We start from the raw sequence: 23,048 nt of genomic DNA, 5'->3' as shown, positions 1-23,048 counted from the left end.
CTCTTTTCTGTTTCAGAGTAAATAGTACATACCAGCACTATTTTAAAATAACAAACACTTGATTGAAGAATAAAACTACATTTAAACACCAAAAAACTCTTAGCCATCTCCGTGGAGATGTTGCCTGTGCAACGGCAAAGAGAATGACTGGGGTAGGCGGAGCCTAGGAGGGATCATATGACCAGCTTTGCTGGGCTCTTTGCCATTTCCTGTTGGGGAAGAGAATATCCCACAAGTAAGGATGACGCCGTGGACCGGACACACCTATGTTGGAGAAATTTTCTTCAGGAGACCCTCTAATTTTTTATCCACAGGATCTTTGAAAGCACAACTGACTCCCGGATGGTGTCAGATATGGGAAACGTTTTCTTAAAAACAGGAGGGGAAATGAACGGAATACCTGGTCTATCGCACTCTTTAGCAATAATATTCACAATCCTCTTAGGGACTGGACAAAAACATCAGTGTAAACAGGAACCTCTAAGTATTTATCCATCTTACACAATTTCTCTGGGACCACTATAGGGTCACAATCATCTAGAGCCGCTAATACCTCCCTGAGCAATAAGCGGAGGTGTTCAAGCTTAAATTTAAAAACCGTCATATCAGAATCTGTCTGAGGAAGCGTCTTTCCTGAATCAGAAATTTCTCCCTCAGATAACAAATCCCTCACCCCTACCTCAGAGCATTGTGAGGGCATATCAGATACGGCTACTAAAGCCTCAGACTGCTCAACATTTTTCCTTAACCCAGAGCTGTCCCGCTTTCCTTGAAAACCAGGCAGTCAGGATAAAACCTCTGTGAGGGTTGTATTCATAACTGTGGCCATGTCTTGTAAAATAAATTAATTTGACGCACTAGAGGTACTTGGCGTCACTTGTGCGGGCGTTACTGGTTGTGACACTTGGGGAGAGCTAGATGCTAAACCCTCATTTACTTCTGACTGAGAATCATCTATTGCTCTATTTTTAAGTGCTAATATATGATCTTTATAGTTTATAGACATATCAGTGCAATTGGGACACATTCTAAGAGGGGGTACCACAATGGCTTCCAAACACATTGAACAAGGATTTTCCTTGGTGTCAGACATGTTAAACAGGCTAGTAATGTAACAAGCAAGCTTGGAAAACACTGTAATCAAAGTAAATAGCACTTAGAAATTAAACGGTACTGTGCCTTTGAGAGAAAAAAAAGCTGCACAAATTCTGCAAACAGGTTTGGTACGCAAAACTACCTTATCTGCATGGAAGATCAGATAAGGGGAATCACACTGTAAGGCAGATAACTCTGAAACTCTTCGAGCCAAAGAAATAGCTACCAAAAACAGAACTTTCCAAGATAAAAGCTTGATATCTATGGAATGCAGAGGTTCAAACGGAACCCCTTGAAGAACCTTAAGAACTAAATTTAAACTCCATGGCGGAGCAACAGGTTTAAACACAGGCTTGATTCTAACTGAAGCCTGACAAAATGCCTGAACGTCTGGAACATCCGCCAGACGTTTGTGCAAAAGAATAGACAGAGCAGAAATCTGTCCCTTTAAGGAACTAGCTGACAATCCCTTCTCCAATCCCTCTTGGAGAAAAGATAATATCCTGGGAATCCTGACTTTACTCCATGAGTAACCCTTGGATTCACACCAATGAAGATATTTACACCATATCTTATGATAGATTTTCCTGGTGACAGGCTTTCGAGCCTGAATTAAGGTATCAATGACTGACTCGGAGAAACCGCGTTTTGAAAAATTAAACGTTCAATCTCCAAGCAGTCAGACGCAGAGAAATTAGATTTGGATGGTTGAAAGGACCCTGAAGTAGAAGGTCCTGTCTCAGCGGTAGAGTCCGTGGTGGAAGGGATGACATGTCCACCAGATCTGCATACCAAGTCCTGCGTGGCCACGCAGGTACTATCAAAATCACTGAAGCTCTCTCCTGCTTGATCTTGGCAATCAGACGAGGGAGCAGAGGAAACGGTGGAAGCTTGGCGTTCTGACGAGACGCCATGAGATCCAATTCTGGTTTGCCCCAACGTTGAATCAACTGTGCAAACACTTCCGGATGGAGTTCCCACTCCCCCGGATGAAAAGTCTGCCGACTTTGAAAATCCCCCTCCCAGTTCTCTACTCCTGGGATATGGATAGCTGATAGATGGCAAGAGTGAACCTCTGCCCATAGAATTATTTTTGAAACCTCCAACATTGCAAGGGAACTCCTTGCTCCCCCTTGATGGTTGATGTAGGCTACAGTAGTGATATTGTCTGACTGAAATCTGATGAACCTGACCGCAACAAGCTGATGCCAAGCCTGAAGAGCATTAAATATCGCTCTTAGTTCCAGAATGTTTATTGGAAGGAGTGTCTCCTCCTGAGTCCACGAGTCCTGAGCCTTCAGGTAGTTCCAGACTGCCCCCCAGCCCAGAAGGCTGACATCTGTCGTTACTATAGTCCAGTCTGGCCTGCGGAAGCTCATCCCCTTGGACAGATGGACCTGAGATAGCCACCAGAGAAGAGAATCCCTGGTTTCTTGATCCAGATTTAGTAAAGGGGACAAATCTGTGTAATCCCCATTCCACTGACTGAGCATGCAAAGTTGCAGCGGTCTGAGATGAAGGCGGGCAAACGGTACTATGTCCATTGCCGCTACCATTAAACTGATTACTTCCATACACTGAGCCACTGAAGGACGAGAAGTGGAATAAAGAACACGGCAAGAGTCTAGAAGTTTTGACAATCTGGCCTTCGTTAGGTAAATCTTCATTTCTACCGAATCTATCAGAGTCCCTAGGAATGAAACTTTTGTTAGAGGTGATAGAGAGCTCTTTTCTTCGTTCACCTTCCACCCATGGGACCTCAGAAATGCCAGAACAATGTCTGTGTGGGACCTGGGAACTTGAAAAGTCGACGCTTGTATCAGAATGTCGTCTAAGTAAGGGTCTACTGCTATACCCCGCGGCCTTAGGACCGCTAGAAGGAACCCTAGAACATTTGTAAAGATTCTTGGTGCCGTGGCCAACCCAAAGGGAAGAGCCACAAACTGGTAGTGCCTGTCTAGAAAGGCAAACCTGAGAAAACGATGATGATCTTTGTGTATCGGGATCATAGGAAGGATGGTTCGAATAGTCTCCATCTTGAAGGATGGAACTCTGAGAAATTTGTTTAAGATTTTGAGATCTAAGATTGGTCTGAATGTTCCCTCTTTCTTAGGAACTACAAACAGATTTGAATAGAAGCCCTGACCCTGTTCCTCCTGCGGAACTGGGTGGATCACTCCCATAATTAGAAGGTCTTGAACACAATGTGATTTGCAGATAAAAGTGAGAGATGAAATCTCCCTTTTGGGGGAGAGGTTTTGAATTCCAGAAGATAACCCTTGGACACAATTTCCAATGCCCAGGGATCCTGGACATCTCTTGCCCAAGCCTGGGCGAAGAGAGAGAGTCTGCCCCCTACTAGATCCGTTTCCGGATCGGGGGCTGCTCCTTCATGCTGTCTTAGAGGCAGCAGCAGGCTTTTTGGCCTGTTTCCCCTTGTTCCAAGCCTGGTTAGGTCTCCAGACCGGCTTAGACTGGGCAAAAGTTCCCTCTTGTTTTGTGTTAGAGGAAGTTGAAGCTGCCCACTCTTGAAGTTTCGAAAGGGCCGAAAACTAGACTGTTTGGTCCTTAATTTGTTGGACCTGTCTTGAGGAAGGGCGTGACCTTTTCCTCCAGTGATATCAGAAATTATCTCCTTCCGTCCAGGCCCGAATAGGGTCTGTCCTTTGAAGGGAATGTTGAGAAGTTTAGACTTTGAAGTCACATCAGCTGACCAGGATTTAAGCCATAGCGCCCTGCGCGCCTGAATAGCAAAACCTGAATTTTTAGCCGTTAGCTTGGTTAAATGAACAACGGCGTCAGAAACAAATGAATTGGCTAGCTTAAGGGCCCTAAGCTTGTCAATAATATCTTCCAACGGGGTTTCAACCTGTAGAGCCTCCTCTAGGGAATCAAACCAGAAAGCCGCAGCAGCAGTGACTGGGGCAATGCATGCAAGAGGCTGGAGAATAAAACCTTGTTGAATAAAAATTTTCTTAAGGTAACCCTCTAATTTTGTATCCATTGGATCTAGAAAAGCACAACTGTCCTTGACAGGGATAGTGGTACGCTTAGCTAGAGTAGAAACTGCTCCCTCCACCTTAGGGACCGTCTGCCATAAGTCCCGTGTAGCTGCGTCTATAGGAAACATCTTTTTAAAAACAGGAGGGGGAGAGAACGGTACACCTGGTCTATCCCATTCCTTAGTAATAATTTCAGAAAACCTTTTAGGGATTGGAAAAACATCAGTGTAAGTAGGTACTGCATAGTATTAATCCAATCTACATAATTTCTCTGGGACTACAATAGTGTCACAGTCGTCCAGAGTTGCTAAAACCTCCCTGAGCAATACGCGGAGGTGTTCAAGCTTAAATTTAAATGTAGACATATCAGAATCAGATTGAAGAATCTTCCCTGAATCAGAAAATTCACCCACAGCTTCAGTATAATGTGAGGGTGTATCAGACATAGCTACTAAAGCGTCAGAGAGCTCTGTATTTATTCTAGTCCCAGAGCTGTCTCGCTTTCCTTGCAATCCTGGCAGTTTAGATAATACCTCTGTAAGGGTATGATTCCTAACTGCCACCATGTCTTGCAAGGTATACGCAATGGGCGCGCTAGATGTACTAGGCGTCCCCTGAGTGGGATTTATAGGAACTGACACGTGGGGAGAGTTTGACGGCATAACTTCCTCCTTGTCAATTTCTTCTGGTGATAAATTTTTTAAAGCCAGAATATGGTCTTTGTAATCTATAGTAAAATCAGTGCATTTGGTACACATTCTAAGAGGGGGTTCCACAATGGCTTCTAAACATAATGAACAATGAGTTTCCTCTATGTCAGACATGTTTAAACAGACTAGTAATGAGACCAGCAAGCTTGGAAAACACTTTATTAACTGTGAACAAGCAGAAAATAAAAATGGTACTGTGCCTTTAAGAGAAAAAAACAATCACAGAAACTGCAAAACAGTGAAAAAAGCAGTAAATCTTATGAATTTTTTACAGTGTGTATAATAGGCTAAAAGAGCATTGCACCCACTTGCAAATGGAGAATTAACCCCTTAGTTTCAAAACCGGATCAAACGATATAAACGTTTTTAAACAGTCACACAAAACTGCCACAGCTCTACTGTGGCCCTACCTGTACATACGACGACTTTGGAAGGCATAAAAACCCTTTAGAGAGGTCCTAAATGTTCAGGGGACTCCTTCAGGGAAGCTGGATGTCTCAAACTGCAAAAACTAATGCACAATTTAGGTAGAAAATAGGCCCCTCCCAGCCTGTACTCACAGTGAGAGGGCCTAAAAAAAACTATCCCTAGGCAAAATCTAGTCAGCCATGTGGAAAAAACTGGGCCCCAGAATAAAGTTTTATCACCAATATGTAATAAACGTTCATACACCTTCAGCAAACGTTATATCTATTCAGTAATGTGAGTAAATAAAAAAAATATTACCCTTTACAGCAAGCAGGATACCAGTCGTTATTAAATCACTGTAATCAGGCTTACCTTAAATAAATCCAGTATTGTCAGCATTTTCTAGCATATCATTTCTCTAGAAAAATTTAAAACTGCACATAACTCATAGCAGGAGACCCTGCACGCTATTCCCCCAGCTGAAGTTACCTCATCTCTTCAGCTATGTGTGAGAACAGCAATGGATCTTAGTTACAACCTGCTAAGATCATCAAAGACCACAGGCAGACTCTTCTTCAACTTTCTGCCTGAGGCTAAAATAGTACAACTCCGGTACCATTTGAAAATAACAAACTTTTGATTGAAGATAAACTACATTAATGCACCACATCTCTCTAGCTACTTCCTATCTTGTCGAGAGCTGCAAGAGAATGACTGGGAGGTGGCAGTTAGGGGAGGAGCTATATAGACAGCTCTGCTGTGGGTGATCCTCTTGCAGCTTCCTGTTGGGAAGGAGAATATCCCACAAGTAATGGATGATCCGTGGACTGGATACACCTTACAAGAGAAATAAACAATAACCCCCTTAATGGCAAAACCGGATTGAAAAAACATCAAAACCAGTAAAAAAGAACCACTGATGGAACTGAAGTATTAGGTAAGGGTCGAATCCTAGATTCCTGACAACTTTCAGCTTCATTGATGAGGAGACTAATATATCTCTCCAAGGAAAAACTACCCTTGTAGGAGGAACTAAGGAACTCTCTACCAAATTCACCCAACCGGGAGACCACAGGAAAAATATAGTGTTATCCTGCATGATGAAAGGCAGGCTGGAATGTTTGTCTAGAAAGGCAAACGCTAGTAATCCTGAAATCGACGTAGTGGATGGGAAGATGCAAGTACGCATCCTTCAAATCTCCCGTGGTCCTCCCTACCAAAAGAAGAATGTAACGATAGCGTCTATCTTAAATACGTCAGGCTAAGAACCCTGAGTGGGTTCTAAAATAGCGTTCACAATGGGTAAGCGTGGCGTAGCAGCGTCCGGAACCGGAACCGGCAACAGAAAGTAACGTCCTCCAATGAAAGAAGCTGACAGAGTGCCGTAGCCAGCAATAACTCACATCGCTGATAATAGACCAAAGACAGGAGGGTAGACGGCAGGCACTACAAAAACCAGGTCGGCGCCACTCAAAAGGGTAAAAAATAGAAAAACTTTAATTTGAAAAATATGTATAAAATACAGTACACATTAGTTAGGCTGAACACAGATAAGGGGGGGACAAAACAAACAAGCCTGACGCGTTTCGCGCCCTCTAGTGGCGCTTATTCATAGGCTGCAGCACCAGGTAACCAGTGCCTTTTTAAAGGGAAATTAAGCCATTAACCCTTTGTGTGAGTGAAACAATTAAAAACAAAAACATGTTAAAAGTATTAGCGAATTTACATTGGGATAACTTACTTAGAAAAAAGAGAAAAATATATATATACAGGTTTCAACTTACTATAATAATATAGAGACTGAATTCATAAATTACCTAGACATTGTATTAAATTGATTAGTTACCTAGTGGCATCCATATAAGTCATTAGTTATTACTAAAAGTAAAATAAACTAATTTAATTAGCTAGAGTTAATTAAAGAGATATCAGACTGTACATAAAGATGTATAAATAAATTAATGAAATTAATTAGAGGGGTAACAGTCTGTGACCAATATTTTAAATTCATAATGAACAAATGAAATAAACCAAATAAAATGTAGAGATTTATGTTCAATACACCTAATCAGTTATCTATAAGGTAATTGATATCGCATGCTTTATTCATACCATGGGGATGGCGTGTATTAAGCTTTATGATCCAAAATATTTCTCTCTTATCTAATATTTTTTGCCTATTACCCCCTCTAGTAGGAACTTTAGCAATATCAATTATTTGGACTGAGATATCTGCCTTATGTGTGAAATGTAATCCATTGAAGTGACTCGCAACTGCTGAGTCCTTGGAATAATTTTTAACGTCTCTTACATGTTCCCCATACCTAGTTTTGACTTCACGAGAGGTTTTACCTACATATTGACTTTGACAAATATTGCAGGTCAAAAGGTAGATAAATTAAAGTTTTTCTATTTTTTACCCTTTTGAGTGGCGCCGACCTGGTTTTTGTAGTGCCTGCCGTCTACCCTCCTGTCTTGGGTTCTAAAATAGGTCGGAAGGTTCCCCCTTTCTTGGAACCACGCACAGATAGAAGTAGCAGCCCAGGTCTCATTCCTGGATTGTACACAGAATTATCACTCTCAGGTCAGAGAGACTTCACAAGCGAAAAATCGCCTCCCTATTTTCTGTCGACTTAAAAACAGACAACTGCACTTGTGAGGCCCTGGGCCACAATGTACATATATCATGAAAAACACCAACCCAAGCCTGATAGAAGTAGTAAAACCTGACACCTTACTGATCGGGTGCAGGCCCTTAAGCTGTCTTCAATTGGATAGCAGACTTCTTGGACTGCTTTCTCCTAATCTAAGACAGATTGGGTCTTCCATGAATCTTCCATGAAGACTAAGACTGTTCCTGCAAGGGAGAAGGAGGGAAAGAATTTCCCTAGAAATCTCAAAAAGACCTAAAATTATCTCTGACGTCCCTTCGCTTATTTCTCTCATCCTGTGGATGAAACATCCTTAGATCAAGATTTTAACCATAATGCCACCTTGCAGGCACACGCAAGATGCAAATAGCTGCAGCTGGTTTCCAACTGCAAACCTTCCGTTTGCCAGACAGCTTGGCTAACCATCAGGCTACTACAGCTGTCAAAGCCTGAATAGTTTAAGAAACCTCTGTATTTCATACTATCCCTTCAAAAGAGGAAAGTGTCTAAAACAAACCAGTGCGCCGCCGCACTGGTGACAGCATACCAACCGCAGGTTGACAATGTAAACCCTCTAACTTCTGACCAATGGGTACATCTCCTGCATTGGGTCTAAAAGAAACAACTATCCTCTATGGGAATAGTATCTCCCTTCAGCAACAACTCCTTAATAGAGTCTGCTATAGAAACCATCCCCTTAAAATATAGGGTTTTGAGGTTAAAAACAGGAAACCCGGTTTCTCCTATTCCTGAACAAATATCTGTATTACCCGACCTGGTACAGGACATACTTCCACCATGAAAGGTACGTCACTATATTAATATAGTTTTACTGGACTCTCTAAGCTAGACTACAACGGTAGTGTCGTAGCCGTCCAGGGTAGCTAAAACCTCCGAGTCACAAATGAAGGTATCCAAGCTAAAACTAAAGGAAGCAATCTCAGGATCGAATAAAGGAATTACCCCATACGAGTCCGAGAATTCCCCCTCAGATACCACCGAAGTATGCTCCTTTTTCAAGTTACAGGAAAAAAACATTCGGCAGAGATACTACTGAATTAGTGACATTATTCATTGATTGAATATATGTCCTCTTGTACTTTTCCCTGCAGTATGGAAAAAACAGACAATGCACGAAAAATAGGTAAACTCCAGGTGGAGCGTGAGAGGAAGCGCAGGGCACTGCGTGTGGGCTGTAAAGTTTTGGGACATAATTTGTGTCAACCATTATCATTGTCAATAGACTCCTAAATAATCTTGGAAGAAGTAGTTTCATAAAAATCTACTTTTATGACACATTTGCATCAAAGCAGAAAACCAAAGGACACCTAGCAGGGCCTCTAGGTCCATCCTGAGTCACAAAAAATAATTTAGACATAAAAAAAACATTATTGTCTCTTTAAATTGTAACATATAAAACTTTATTTTTGAGTGCTGAAAGAATCTATCATAGTACGTAACTACTGAAGATTACATTTACCTCTCAGCCTGATCTTGCTAAGGAGCCCTGCTACCAAATGTATTTATTTTAAAAATGTAACACATAAATTGAGTCTAAAAAAGGTCCGGAACTCAGCTGAAAAGCTGTCCGACCTCTGTGCAGACATTAAAGACTGAAAGTCCAGCACTTGACGCTACTGTCTTATTTTAAAGTAACCAGTGTTTAGGAAACATGTCCAGAAGTCAGCTGAACGCTGTCCGACCTCTACGTAGACATTAAAGACTGCGAGTCTAGCACTGGACGTTACTGTCTTAATTGTAAGTAACCGGTGTCTAGCTGAAGCACCTTTCGTTTCTACCCTTACGTCACTGTCTCAGTTTTATTAACCAGCGACTCTTGAGTAGGAAGTGCGCGTGCCAAATTGGTGCCACACAAACTCTGCCCATCATGTGCGGTACACCAAATAATCTCCCGGTCGCCATTGTTATAGTACAGAAACGCCACCGGGAGATAACTAACCCACTGAGAAAAAACCTGAAGACAGATTGGTTCTACCGTTTGCTATTTGACAGCGGTTTAGCACAAAATGAACACACACACCTCACACTGAATCTCTTCAGATTAGCGACTTAAGTCCTCAGAGAACCGTCACCAAATTAAAGTTTCCTTAAACAGTCCCTTTTCATTCCCTCCTTAGCAAATAAAGTGTCCACTTAGTCTGAGAGAAATCCTTCCCCAGAATATAAGAAAGTCAGCAATTAACTTAAATTGCTGCTCGACAGCAGCGCAGTAAACCCAGCTTGCAAGGACCTCTCCCTCACATGGGCCTGTGTAAAAAAGAAAGGACTGAGTATATCCCCTCAGACTTTCAGAGACAAGACAGCATACAATTTATGGGAGGCGCAGTGAGAATTATGTCCCACAAGTTCCCTTTGCTCTAAAGCCACCAAGGCTCTACTGAAGAGACTGATATGGACTACGGCTACACCATAGGACAAAGCAGTACAACCTTGCACTACTTTAAAAATAATAAACTCTTGATTGAAGAATCTATACTAACACCTCACTTTACCTCTTCCTATCACTAACGTAGGCAAAGAGAATGACTGGGGTAGTAGGGAGGGGAGGAGCTATTTAACAGCTCTGCTGTGGTGCTCTCTGCCTCCTCCTGCTGATCAGGAGGTGAATATCCCATTAGTAATTAAGATGATCCGTGGACTCATCGTGTCTTAAAAAAGAAATCGATTTATAAATATAAAGAACATATTCTGCTATGTGCAGAACATTCACAAGTGAAATATTTAAAGTAAATAAACAGTATAACACTTTATTAAATATTAATATTACATAAGTATGCTTTTTTATGTTTTCATCTACTTGACAGCAAAGGGCGCCAATGCACTTCTATATATGACTGCATATGTATTTATGTGTGTGTGTATATATGTGTATATATGTCTGCAAAAACATACAGACATATAAATACATATGTACACACATATAAGCATATATCTAAACATACATTTACATCTTTAGACATGTATATGTATGAATATCAATGTTAAAGCCCTTTGCTTGTCTTTTAGTTTCTAACACCTGAGACCTTATAACTTTTTTGTGCAATTTTTTTGATTCATTTTTATTAGTGTTATTATGAGTAACTGTACTTTGTGATGTATTTTTGTTTCGCAAAACAGTTAACCAATGCTCTGAGGTAGTGGTATCATTCTAGCATAAATCACGATGGCGCTCACGCGTTCGTGTTTATTTTGAGCTTGTAATGCGCACAAACATCCTCAATAAAACCCTTTTTGCTTATGTGTAAGTGCGCCACTCGGAGTCTGGCTCATAGAAGGATCTTACAAGACATCTTTCAGAATATGAAAAAAAAAACAAAAACAAAAAAAACTTATAAAGCTTCCAAAGGCCTAGCCATGTACACTTACTCAGATTTTTTTTCACAAGTAAGAGCAGAATCCTCTATGTTCTTTTCTTGTTCAGCCAGGAGTTCCTCCTTACTCGAAATACTTTGCTGAACCTGCACAAGTTCGTCAGAAGCCATTTTTAACCTACAAATTGTACATTAATCCTAGTTAAGAATGGTAGCAATATGGCAACAAAATGTTTGCATTAACAAGTTAGCAAACATAAATCATACATAACAATCAATATAGTTACAGGACTATCATGTCATAGAAACAAAATTCTTTAGATACAGTCATTTATACTACTGTATAAAAAAAAACAAAAAACAATCAAGTGCATTATTAGGGACATGAAATCCAAACATTTTCTTTCATGACTCATGGAATTTACCATTTTAAACAACTTGCCAATTTAATTACATTATGAAATGTTCTTCATTCTCTTGGTATCCTTTGTTGAAAAGGCAGCAATGTACTACTGGGAGCTAGCTAAACACACTGAGTGAGCCAACGACAGGAGGCATATATGTATAGCCACCAATCAGATGCTAGCTCCCAATATTGCATCGCTGCTCACAAGCCTACCTAGGTATGAATTCAAAGGATACAAAAACAAAACAACAAATTAGACCATACAAGTAAATTGGAAAGATGATTAAAATTGCATGCTCTATCTAAATTTTGACTTAACTGTTCCTTTAAAGGGATACTCAAACAAACGTTCATGGTTCAGAGAGTTTGAAACAACTTTCCAATTTACTTCCAGTAACAAAATTTGTACTGTCTTTATATTTACTCATTTTGAGTCACAGTTCTTTAGACATGTGCAGACAACCTGCCTAACCAAATAAACTAGGCAATACAAGTAAAATTACAAGTAAAAAAAACATTTTCTTTTTCTTTTTTAATTGTTTCTGAGTCAAGAAAGAAAACCTCTCAGTGGATTTATTTCAAGTGAACAATATTTGTTTATATTAATTTATTGAAATAACCAATTAAACTATATCAAAATGATACAAAAATATAAACTAATAAAACCTATAAAACACTGCAAATACTTAAATTATCACATGCATAAAATATCTAAAAGGGTACTTGAAAAATCCCCAAAAAGACTTACATTGAATTTAAACTATCTGCAGTGGTATTATTCCATATGATCTCATTAGCTTGCAGATTTTCAATTTCTTCTAGCAAAGTCAAGTCAAATTCTATTTGTTGTTGTTCCTTGATCTCTATTGACCTAAGATTGCAAATAAACACAATAAAAAAATAGTAGTTAAGCATACAGCATAGTAACAACAGTTGCACTTCCAAAATAAAACAAAATTAATCATATTAACTCAGTGCTCAACAAACCCAATCACCAGGAAGCCACTGACTTCTTACAATTAGGCCCTGGCACCCTTAATTAGAGTCACAAGACACCCATCAGTTGTGTAACTCTCCCTCTTTGTTGAGGTTGTGCCTTATTGTAAGTGGCTGAGAACGTGTGGTATGACAATTGTCTATACAATTAGCTGTAGATGACTTAAGGGCATATGATAAAACCTAGATTGTTTAAAGTGAATGTAAAGTTTTCGGAATGAGTGCCCGGTTTTTAAAAATCCTATTAAAAACAGGGGCACTTTCATTCATCAAACTTTACATTTCACATTTAGATAGCTATGGAGAGTCTAGGAACTTAGTCAGAACAGCACTAGCCTAACCCACTGGTTACACTTCTCACAAGGTGTAATACAATAGTACAAAGGTAAATGGAAAAAGATTGTGGGAGGCGCCCAAAGGCAGTCTGTTCACAATTTAGACCGTTTCAATGTGAAAAAATATTAAATGTAAACACGGTAACTGTATTAACAGTATTAACATAGCAACTATATTAATACAAGAAAGTTCATAATCCTGCTTGCTGTTGTAACAATAATTTATTTGTGCACAACACACTAAATGGAAGATAATCTATACAATAAACTTTAAAATCTAAAGACACCAGTGTCAAATACGTCAACCTTGACTAAAGTCTAAAAATAAATCATTAAAGAATCATTAAAGTCTAAAAATAAATCATTAACGGCTGGTACATAGTTAAAAAGGTAATATTCAATATTTAATATTGTTAACCTTATTTATTCAATAAAAATTCAATAATATGTGGCAGTAATTTTCCGTTTTGTATAGATTCTGATACAATGTGTATATTCTGGCAAAACGTGTATTAAATTGCCGCACAAAGTAATTCATCCTTTAAAACATAATGTTTTTTGTAAATGTTCACATCAAATATTCTATGCAAGGTGATTCTTACAATTTGATAGAAAACCTCTGCATTTGTTTAGTAATGTGTCCACTCGTTAATTTAAGTCAGAGGTTTGTTCATATGGCCCACTAAGATTTAAAAAATACAGTACATAACACCTCTTTATTTTGTTTCCAAATAGTTACTCCATTCACCATGTAGTAAATGGTGCCTGCAGGTTTTCGTGTGCTCTGACCTCAACACTTCACTCGGTGTGATCCTCCAATATTCTCTGGCACCGCTTATCAGTGGTTCACGTAGGTTGAAGCGGACAACTGGCTCTTTACAAAGGCTCTTTGGGAGCCGATACGCGTTGATACCTTGTCCAGAGCTCCAATAATTGTGGATTGAATCTAAAAGTAGTTCAAAAGTGCCTGAAAAATCATCAGTTGCCTACACTCCCATAACCGCAATACCAGCAAAAGAGAGACTGCTTGGTACACTGATAAACAACCTAAGTGTACAGGTTGAGCGGTAGGAGTAATTTTTACCAAGAAGTTCATTCAAAAAGTGTGCGCTCTAAAAGACTTGGAAAGCAAGAAGCTGATTGGTGGTGAAAGAAATCCCGGGCGAATCCAGTTGTCCGCTTCAAACTACGTGAACCACTGACAAGCGGTGCCAGAGAATATCGGAGGATCACACCGAGTGAAGTGTTGAGGTCAGAACACACGAAAACCTGCAGGCACCACTTACTACATGGTGAATGGAGTAACTAAAGAGGTATTCTCTACTCTAGTTTTGAAATCTTATTGGGCCATATGAACAAACCCCTGACTTAAATTAATGAGTGGACAAATTACTAAACAAATGCAGAGGTTTTCTATCAAATTGTAAGAATCAACTTACTGCATAGAATAATTGATGTGAACATTTACAAAGAACATTATGTTTTAAAGGATGAATTACTGTGTGCAGTAATTTAATACACATTGTGTCAGAATATACACATTGTATCAGAATCTATACAAAACGGAAAATTACTACCACATACTATTGAATTTTTATTGAACAAATAAGAGTAACAATATTAAATATTACCTTTTTAACTATGTACCAGCAGTTAATGATTTATTTTTAGACTGTAGTCAAGGTTGACGTATTTGACACTGGTGTCTTTAGATTTTAAAGTTTATTGTAAAGATTATCTTCCATTTAGTGTCTTGTGCACAAATAAATTATTGTTACAACAGCAAGCAGGATTATGAACTTTCTTGTATTAATATAGTTGCAATGTAAATACAGTTACTGTGTTTACATTAATATTTTTTCACTTTGAAACGGTCTAAATTGTGAACAGACTGCCTTTAGGCGCTTCCCACAATCTTTTTCCCATTTAAATTTCACTCACTGTTTTTTTTAAAATACTTACCTTTTCTTCTTGAAAGCCGCTCCAGCGCTTCTCCAGCCCATCTCAAGCCTCTTCATAAATCAGCAATGACGGTTCCGGCATCCTCCAATCACGGCTTCCCCCCCCACCCCGGGGGAATCTTTGCCTAAAGAAACACCGTGATTGGAGGAAGGCTGGGATCGTCATTTCTGACGTCGGAAGAGGCATGCGACAGGCGGGGGAAGTGCTGGAGCGCTTTCACAAAGAAAAGGTAAGCATTTTAACAAAACCAGTGAAATATAAAATTTGATGAATGAAAGTGCCCCTATTTTTATTAGGATTATTAACGAGACAGGGCTGTCCTCTCTCCCCGCTTCTATCTGACTTAGCTATTGAACCCCTCGCGATTCAGATTAGGCAACAATTAGATGGAATCAAGATTAATAAAAAAATATTGCAAATTGCCCTCTACACTGACGATGTATTGGTTTATTTATCAAATACCTCTAGAAATATACCAAAACTTCTCTCTATAATTCAAAAATTTGGATCATTTTCAGGCTATACTGTAAATGCTGCGAAGTCAGAGATGCTCTGGCTTAGACAAACTCAGGACTCTTTAACATCTATTCCTTTTAATATAGTAAGGGATTCATTTAAATATCTAGGTATTTGGATATCATCTAATCCAGACAATTGGTATGCATTGAATATATCTCCGGTTTTGACTAATATAAAAGAAACCTTAAAAAATTGGCAAAATCTTCCCCTCTCGTTGTCCGGGAGCATAGCTCTTTATAAAATGGTTCTTCTCCCCAAAATCCTATATGTCCTTCAGAACACCCCATTGCTTCTTAGAGCAAAGGATGTCATATCATTTAACACTGTATTACGAACATTTATCTGGCAGAACAGAAAACCGAGAATTTAAAGTGATGGTAAACTCACTATAATGACAATGCTATTTCCTAAAGCTTTTATTTCAAATATACCTTGTATATTCTTATTTCTTTACTAATCAATGTTTAAGACAGAGTAAATTACTTTTTTTATTTGCAGGATTGCCTGTCCCTGGCCGCCTCCGTGTAAAAAATACTGATTGTGAAATTTGATTGACATATGGCGCATCCAATAGCAGATGCACCATACGCCCTATGTATTTGATCTTCAGCACGCTCCCGTGCCGCTGCTTTGAGGACTCTGAATTAGCAATGCACACTGCGCAAGTGCAGTTATCAGATGAGCCGACAGCGGCCTCATGTAAACAGACTGTTTACATGAGGCCGCTGTCGGCTCGTCTGATAACAGACGCAGCTCTCCCGCTCAGGGAGGTAGAACTAACGGTGAGTGTGGCTTGTTTAGCTTGGTGCAGGTTATGCATTGTCCGGGCATGCCTTGTGGTAGGATCAAAGCTAAGCTCATAGTGGGAATAACTGCATATCCCTCACATATAGATGTCACACCCCTTGATAATTAGTAAATACTCTTCACAATCTAGAACACTATAAATAGGGGATATTTCACTTCCTATAATTCTTCAGTGCCTGATAACTTTTTGCTTTAAAAAAACACGAGATCTCATACAATCCTCCAAAGCTGCACCAAAGCTGCATATCCCTCACATATAGATGTGCATATCCCTCACATATAGATGTGCATATCCCTCACATAACAGTTTGTTTACATGAGGCCGCTGTCAGCTCATCTGATAACTGCACTTGCGCAGTGTGCATTGCTAATTCAGAGCCCTCAAAGCAGCGGCACGGGAGCGTGCTGAAGATCAAATACATAGGGCGTATGGTGCATCTGTTATTGGATGTGCCATATGTCAATCAAATTTCACAATCAGTATTTTTTACACGGAGGCGGCCAGGGACAGGCAATCCTGCAAATAAAAAAAGTAATTTACTCTGTCTTAAACATTGATTAGTAAAGAAATTAGAGTATACAAAGTATATGTGTAATAAAAGCTTTAGGAAATAACTGTCATTATAGTGAGTTTACCATCACTTTAATTAGCTAGACTAGCTCTACCCAGAAATCTAGGAGGACTATCTCTTCCTGATCTCCGGTTATATAACCAAGTATTTCTCGCTCGAGTTGTAGCAGATTGGCTCACCAACAGCAACTACATTACGAATGGAGAACTAGAGAGTAATATAGTATACCCATTTTCACTAAAAGCCCTGATTCATTGTAATGGTAAAACAATACCTGCAGAAGTAAAAAGGAACAGATCTATATTTAATCCAATCTGTATGTGGAGAAAAATTTGTCTCTCTCTTCATATTAAGCCTGAGATCTCAAGATATACCCCAATAATGAATAATCCCCAATTTCCAGCAGGAATCCAGTCTACTGTATTCTCCAATTGGGCAACGTTAGGTCTGGTAAAGGTTGAGCAACTTTTGGACTTTGAAAGGAAATGCATCAAGACATTTGACTCCCTTAAGCAGGAATTCCATATTCCTAATCAAAACTTTTTTGCGTATTTACAGGCGAGACATTTTTCCATGGATCACGGTTGGGATTGGTCACTGGGACAGGTGGAAAATTGGTTAATTTTAGTCAAAAATGGGTTTACATCTATTTCATTTATCTATCAACTCCTGATCTCATTTAAAGGCCCCCGACACAATAGAACAACTTTACCTTAAGTGGTCTTTATTATTTTGCCAGGATTCATTAGACCCAGCTCTTCTTATTTACTCGATTCATGAGGTCTCTCGAGTTACTCTTTCTGCTACCTGGAGGGAGTCGCATATAAGGCTCCTTCATATGACTTATTTTACCCCAGAAAAGGGCCTCAAGTGTAGGAATACAGGGTTTAATAAATGTCCAAAATGTGCATTTAAGGCTGCCAGTCTCCTGCATATGATGTGGGACTGCCCAAAAATTCATAACTTTTGGCTCAAAGTACAATATTGGCTTAACAATATAGTCAAGGTCCCCCCTTTTAAATTCTCCCCTAAGAAGATAGTCTTCTTCGCTGATAACCTTGCTACAACACATAACAACAATAAAATTATAAATATGGTTATCCTAGCGGTCAGATACTTGATACTAAAAAAAATGGAAAACAAAAACTACTCCAAGTATTACTGAAGTTAGAAACTGCTTAACCCCTTAACGACCAAGGACGTACGCCACACGTCCTCTAAAAAAATACACTTAATGACCGAGGACGTGTGGCGTACGTCCTTGGTCTGGAAAGCAGCTGGAAGCGATCCTGCTCGCTTCCAGCTGCTTTCCGGTTATTGCAGTGATGCCTCAACATCGAGGCATCCTGCAATAACCCCCCTTGGCCATCCGATGCAGAGAGAGCCACTCTGTGGCCCTCTCTGTACCGGACATCGATGGCCGGTTTCGTTGGTGGGTGGGAGCCAGTCTGGGAGGCGGGTGGGCGGCCATCGATGGGCTGTATCATGTGGAGGGGGGCGGGATCGTGGGCGGGAACGCCGGGCGCGTGCGCGTGCACGAGGGTGCGCGCGCGGGCGCGCGCAGGGGTAGGAAGCGGGTGGGAACCGCTACACTACAGAAAAGTGATGGGATTAAAGTGGCAGTGATTGCCAAATTTATTTACATATATGTGAATCTAAGAGATCTGGGAGGGGTGGTGGGTTGGTCTTTTGGGGGGGGGGCAAGCTACACTACAGAAAATCATTAAAAAAATAAAAATAAAAACATATTTTACTATAAACTGGGTACTGGCAGACAGCTGCCAGTACCAAAGATGGCTACTAATAAGTTAGAGGGGGATGGGTAAAGAGCTGTTTGGGGGGTATCAGGGAGGTTGGTGGCTAAGGGGGGATCCTCCAGAGCAGCATATGTAAGTATGCCTTTTTTTTTTATTTATTTTTTATCAAGGATAGCTTTTTTTTTAGTACTGGCAGACTTTCTGCCAGTACTTAACATGGCGGGGACAATTGTGGGGTGGGGGAGGGAAGAGAGCTGTTTGGGAGGGATCAGGGGGTGTAATGTGTCAGGTGGGAGGCTGATCTCTACACTAAAGCTAAAATTAACCCTGCAAGCTCCCTACATGCTACCTAATTAACCCCTTCACTGCTAGCCATAATACACATGTGATGCGCAGCGGCATTTAGCGGCCTTCTAATTACCAAAAAGCAACGCCAAAGCCATGTATGTCTGCTATTTCTCAACAAAGGGGATCCCAGAGAAGCATTTACAACCATTTGTGCCATAATTGCACAAGCTGTTTGTAAATGATTTCAGTGAGAAACCTAAAATTGTGAAAAATTTTACTTTTTTTTTTATTTAATCGCATTTGGCGTTGAAATGGTGGCATGAAATATACCAAAATGGGCCTAGATCAATACTTAGGGTTGTCTACTACACTACAATAAAGCTAAAATTAACCCTACAAGCTCCCTACATGCTCCCTAATTAACCCCTTCATTGCTGGGCATAATACACGTGTGGTGCGCAGTGGCATTTAGCGGCCTTCTAATTACCAAAAAGCAACACCAAATCCATATATGTCTGCTATTTATGAAAAAAGGGATTCCAGAGAAGCATTTACAACCATTTGTGTCATAATTGCACGAGCTGTTTGTAAATAAATTCAGTGAGAAACCTAAAGTTTGTAACAAAATGTGTGAAAAAGTGAACAATTTTTTTTATTTGATCGCATTTGGCGGTGAAATGGTGGCATGAAATATACCAAAATGGGCCTAGATCAATACTTTGGGATGTCTTCTAAAAAAAAATATATACATGTCAAGGGATATTCAGGGATTCCTGGAAGATATCAGTGTTCCAATGTAACTAGCGCTAAGTTTGAAAAAAAGTGGTTTGGAAATAGCAAAGTGCTTCTTGTATTTATTGCCCTATAACTTACAAAAAAAGCAAAGAACATGTAAACATTGGGTATTTCTAAACTCAGGACAAAATTTGGAAACTATTTAGCATGGGTGTTTTTTGGTGGTTGTAGATGTGTAACAGGTTTTGGGGGTCAAAGTTAGAAAAAGTGTGTTTTTTTCCATTTTTTCCTCAAATTTTATATTTTTTTTATAGTAAATTATAAGATATGATGAAAATAATGGTATCTTTAGAAAGTCCATTTAATGGCGAGAAAAACGGTATATAATATGTGTGGGTACAGTAAATGAGTAAGAGGAAAATTACAGCTAAACACAAACACCACAGAAATGTAAAAATAGCCTTGGTCCCAAACGGACAGAAAATGGAAAAGTGCTCTGGTCACTAAGGGGTTAAAGAAGTAATGTATTATTGAACAACTTGATACAAACCTACAAAATGATAACGATATTAGGAGTTTCTTTTCTAAATTGGCCCAATTTATCGAAGCCCTCCCCCCGAGTTAGATTGAGTACATAATCTATCCCTTTAAAGACACAGAACTGATCTTACTGGGGATCTGGTAGAAATAACCAAACTGCTGATAATTTTGGAGATGAGGGGGAGAGGTAGGGAAATATTCTATAACCCCTTTTTTTCTTTTTTTTTTTGCATTTTTTATTTTTGCCTTCTACTCTGTGGTTAATAAATAAGTATACTCAGATGTTTGATACACATCTTGTTTGGTTTGAAGGATCTTTTACTTTTCTCTGTTGATAGAACTTAAACAATGTTTATAGAAATTCAAGAAAGAGATATGAGATAAGATGGTTTCAGAATGACATATGAAACATTTAGATTTTTGTATGACTTGTATGTATCTGATGTGTTATTTCTATTTGTGTTTAGTATCTGTACTCCTCCCTTCCCTGCGTGGCGGGGGGTGGGTACATTATATTGATATATCTCTTTTCTGTAAATAAAAAAAAAAATAAAAAAAAAAAAAAATGGGGCACTGGTTCATCAAAATTTACATTCACTTTAAAGAAGCTTCCAAATAACTAAAAACAGTTGACTTTTCAGGTATTCAAGAACCTTATTAGCTTGCATACTTAATGTCTCCACTTTGGATGTGACGTCCCACAAGTTTTAGCTCCACAGCAATCTAATGAATGTAACATGCCTATTACTTCTTATTGTATGGTCTCCAAATATCGGAGAGATTTCTATCTATTTATGACTGTCACACTTTCCCTAAAAGAACCATGTTGGGACTGGTCTACTCTTCCTTTCACTTTCATGGTTACAGCTCTTAAGATATAGTCAGTTTTAGAATTATGTTTGTTTATCACTTCTCCTTGCCCTGTCGTACATTTACTTGGGGATCTTTGAACCTCATCAGGTATATATTTTTGTGAATTAATCTGTTGGCGCTCTACAAATAACCTATAATAATAATAAATAACATAATTTATGTAAGAACTTACCTGATAAATTCATTTCTTTCATATTAGCAAGAGTCCATGAGCTAGTGACGTATGGGATATACATTCCTACCAGGAGGGGCAAAGTTTCCCAAACCTCAAAATGCCTATAAATACACCCCTCACCACACCCACAAATCAGTTTAACGCATAGCCAAGAAGTGGGGTGATAAGAAAAAAGTGCGAAAGCATAAAAAATAAGGAATTGGAATAATTGTGCTTTATACAAAAAAATCATAACCACCACAAAAAGGGTGGGCCTCATGGACTCTTGCTAATATGAAAGAAATGAATTTATCAGGTAAGTTCTTACATAAATTATGTTTTCTTTCATGTAATTAGCAAGAGTCCATGAGCTAGTGACGTATGGGATAATGACTACCCAAGATGTGGATCTTCCACGCAAGAGTCACTAGAGAGGGAGGGATAAAATAAAGACAGCCAATTCCGCTGAAAATAATCCACACCCAAAATAAAGTTTAAATCTTATAAAGAAAAAAACTGAAATTATAAGCAGAAGAATCAAACTGAAACAGCTGCCTGAAGTACTTTCTACCAAAAACTGCTTCAGAAGAAGAAACCACATCAAAATGGTAGAATTTAGTAAAAGTATGCAAAGAAGACCAAGTTGCTGCTTTGCAAATCTGATCAACCGAAGCTTCATTCCTAAACGCCCAGGAAGTAGAAACTGACCTAGTAGAATGAGCTGTAATCCTTTGAGGCAGAGTTTTACCCGACTCGACATAAGCATGATGAATTAAAGATTTCAACCAAGATGCCAAAGAAATGGCAGAGGCCTTCTGACCTTTCCTAGAACCGGAAAAGATAACAAATAGACTAGAAGTCTTTCGGAAATTCTTAGTAGCTTCAACATAATATTTCAAAGCTCTAACTACATCCAAAGAATGCAATGATCTCTCCTTAGAATTCTTAGGATTAGGACACAATGAAGGAACCACAATTTCTCTACTAATGTTGTTAGAATTCACAACCTTAGGTAAAAATTTAAAAGAAGTTCGCAACACCGCCTTATCCTGATGAAAAATCAGAAAAGGAGACTCACAAGAAAGAGCAGATAATTCAGAAACTCTTCTAGCAGAAGAGACGGCCAAAAGAAACAAAACTTTCCAAGAAAGTAATTTAATGTCCAATGAATGCATAGGTTCAAACGGAGGAGCCTGAAGAGCCCTCAGAACCAAATTCAAACTCCAAGGAGGAGAGATTGACTTAATGACAGGTTTTATACGAACCAAAGCTTGTACAAAACAATGAATATCAGGAAGATTAGCAATCTTTCTGTGAAAAAGAACAGAAAGAGCAGATATTTGTCCTTTCAAGGAACTTGCAGACAAACCTTTATCCAAACCATCCTAAAGAAACTGTAAAATTCTCGGAATTCTAAAAGAATGCCAGGAAAAATGATGAGAAAGACACCAAGAAATGTAAGTCTTCCAGACTCTATAATATATCTTTCTAGATACAGATTTACGAGCCTGTAACATAGTATTAATCACAGAGTCAGAGAAACCTCTTTGACTAAGAATCAAGCGTTCAATCTCCATACCTTTAAATTTAAGGATTTGAGATCCTGATGGAAAAAAGGACCTTGCGACAGAAGGTCTGGTCTTAACGGAAGAGTCCACGGTTGGCAAGAGGCCATCCGGACAAGATCCGCATACCAAAACCTGTGAGGCCATGCTGGAGCCACCAGTAGAACAAACGAGCATTCCTTCAGAATCTTGGAGATTACTCTTGGAAGAAGAACTAGAGGCGGAAAGAGATAGGCAGGATGATACTTCCAAGGAAGTGACAATGCATCCACTGCTTCCGCCTGAGGATCCCTGGATCTGGACAGATACCTGGGAAGTTTCTTGTTTAGATGAGAAGCCAT

The 23,048-nt window shown here is 39.3% G+C and overlaps 1 protein-coding gene across 2 annotated transcripts in view; it reads right to left on the bottom strand.

Annotated features, from left to right (window-relative positions):
* The window catches only part of FER (FER tyrosine kinase), a 728,481-nt gene that overhangs the window by 542,293 nt on the left and 163,140 nt on the right, over window positions 1-23,048 (bottom strand). For both annotated transcript variants that reach the window (XM_053701530.1, XM_053701531.1), the window contains exons 8-9: window positions 12,353-12,475; window positions 11,254-11,376 (exon numbers count right to left, since the gene is read on the bottom strand). In XM_053701530.1, coding sequence (XP_053557505.1) covers window positions 11,254-11,376; window positions 12,353-12,475 — 246 coding nt within the window. The remainder of the gene's footprint in view (window positions 1-11,253; window positions 11,377-12,352; window positions 12,476-23,048) is intronic.

The sequence above is a fragment of the Bombina bombina genome, chromosome 2, assembly GCF_027579735.1.
Source record: "Bombina bombina isolate aBomBom1 chromosome 2, aBomBom1.pri, whole genome shotgun sequence".
Taxonomy (NCBI): domain Eukaryota; kingdom Metazoa; phylum Chordata; class Amphibia; order Anura; family Bombinatoridae; genus Bombina; species Bombina bombina.
This window is presented reverse-complemented; position numbering and strand designations above follow the sequence as displayed.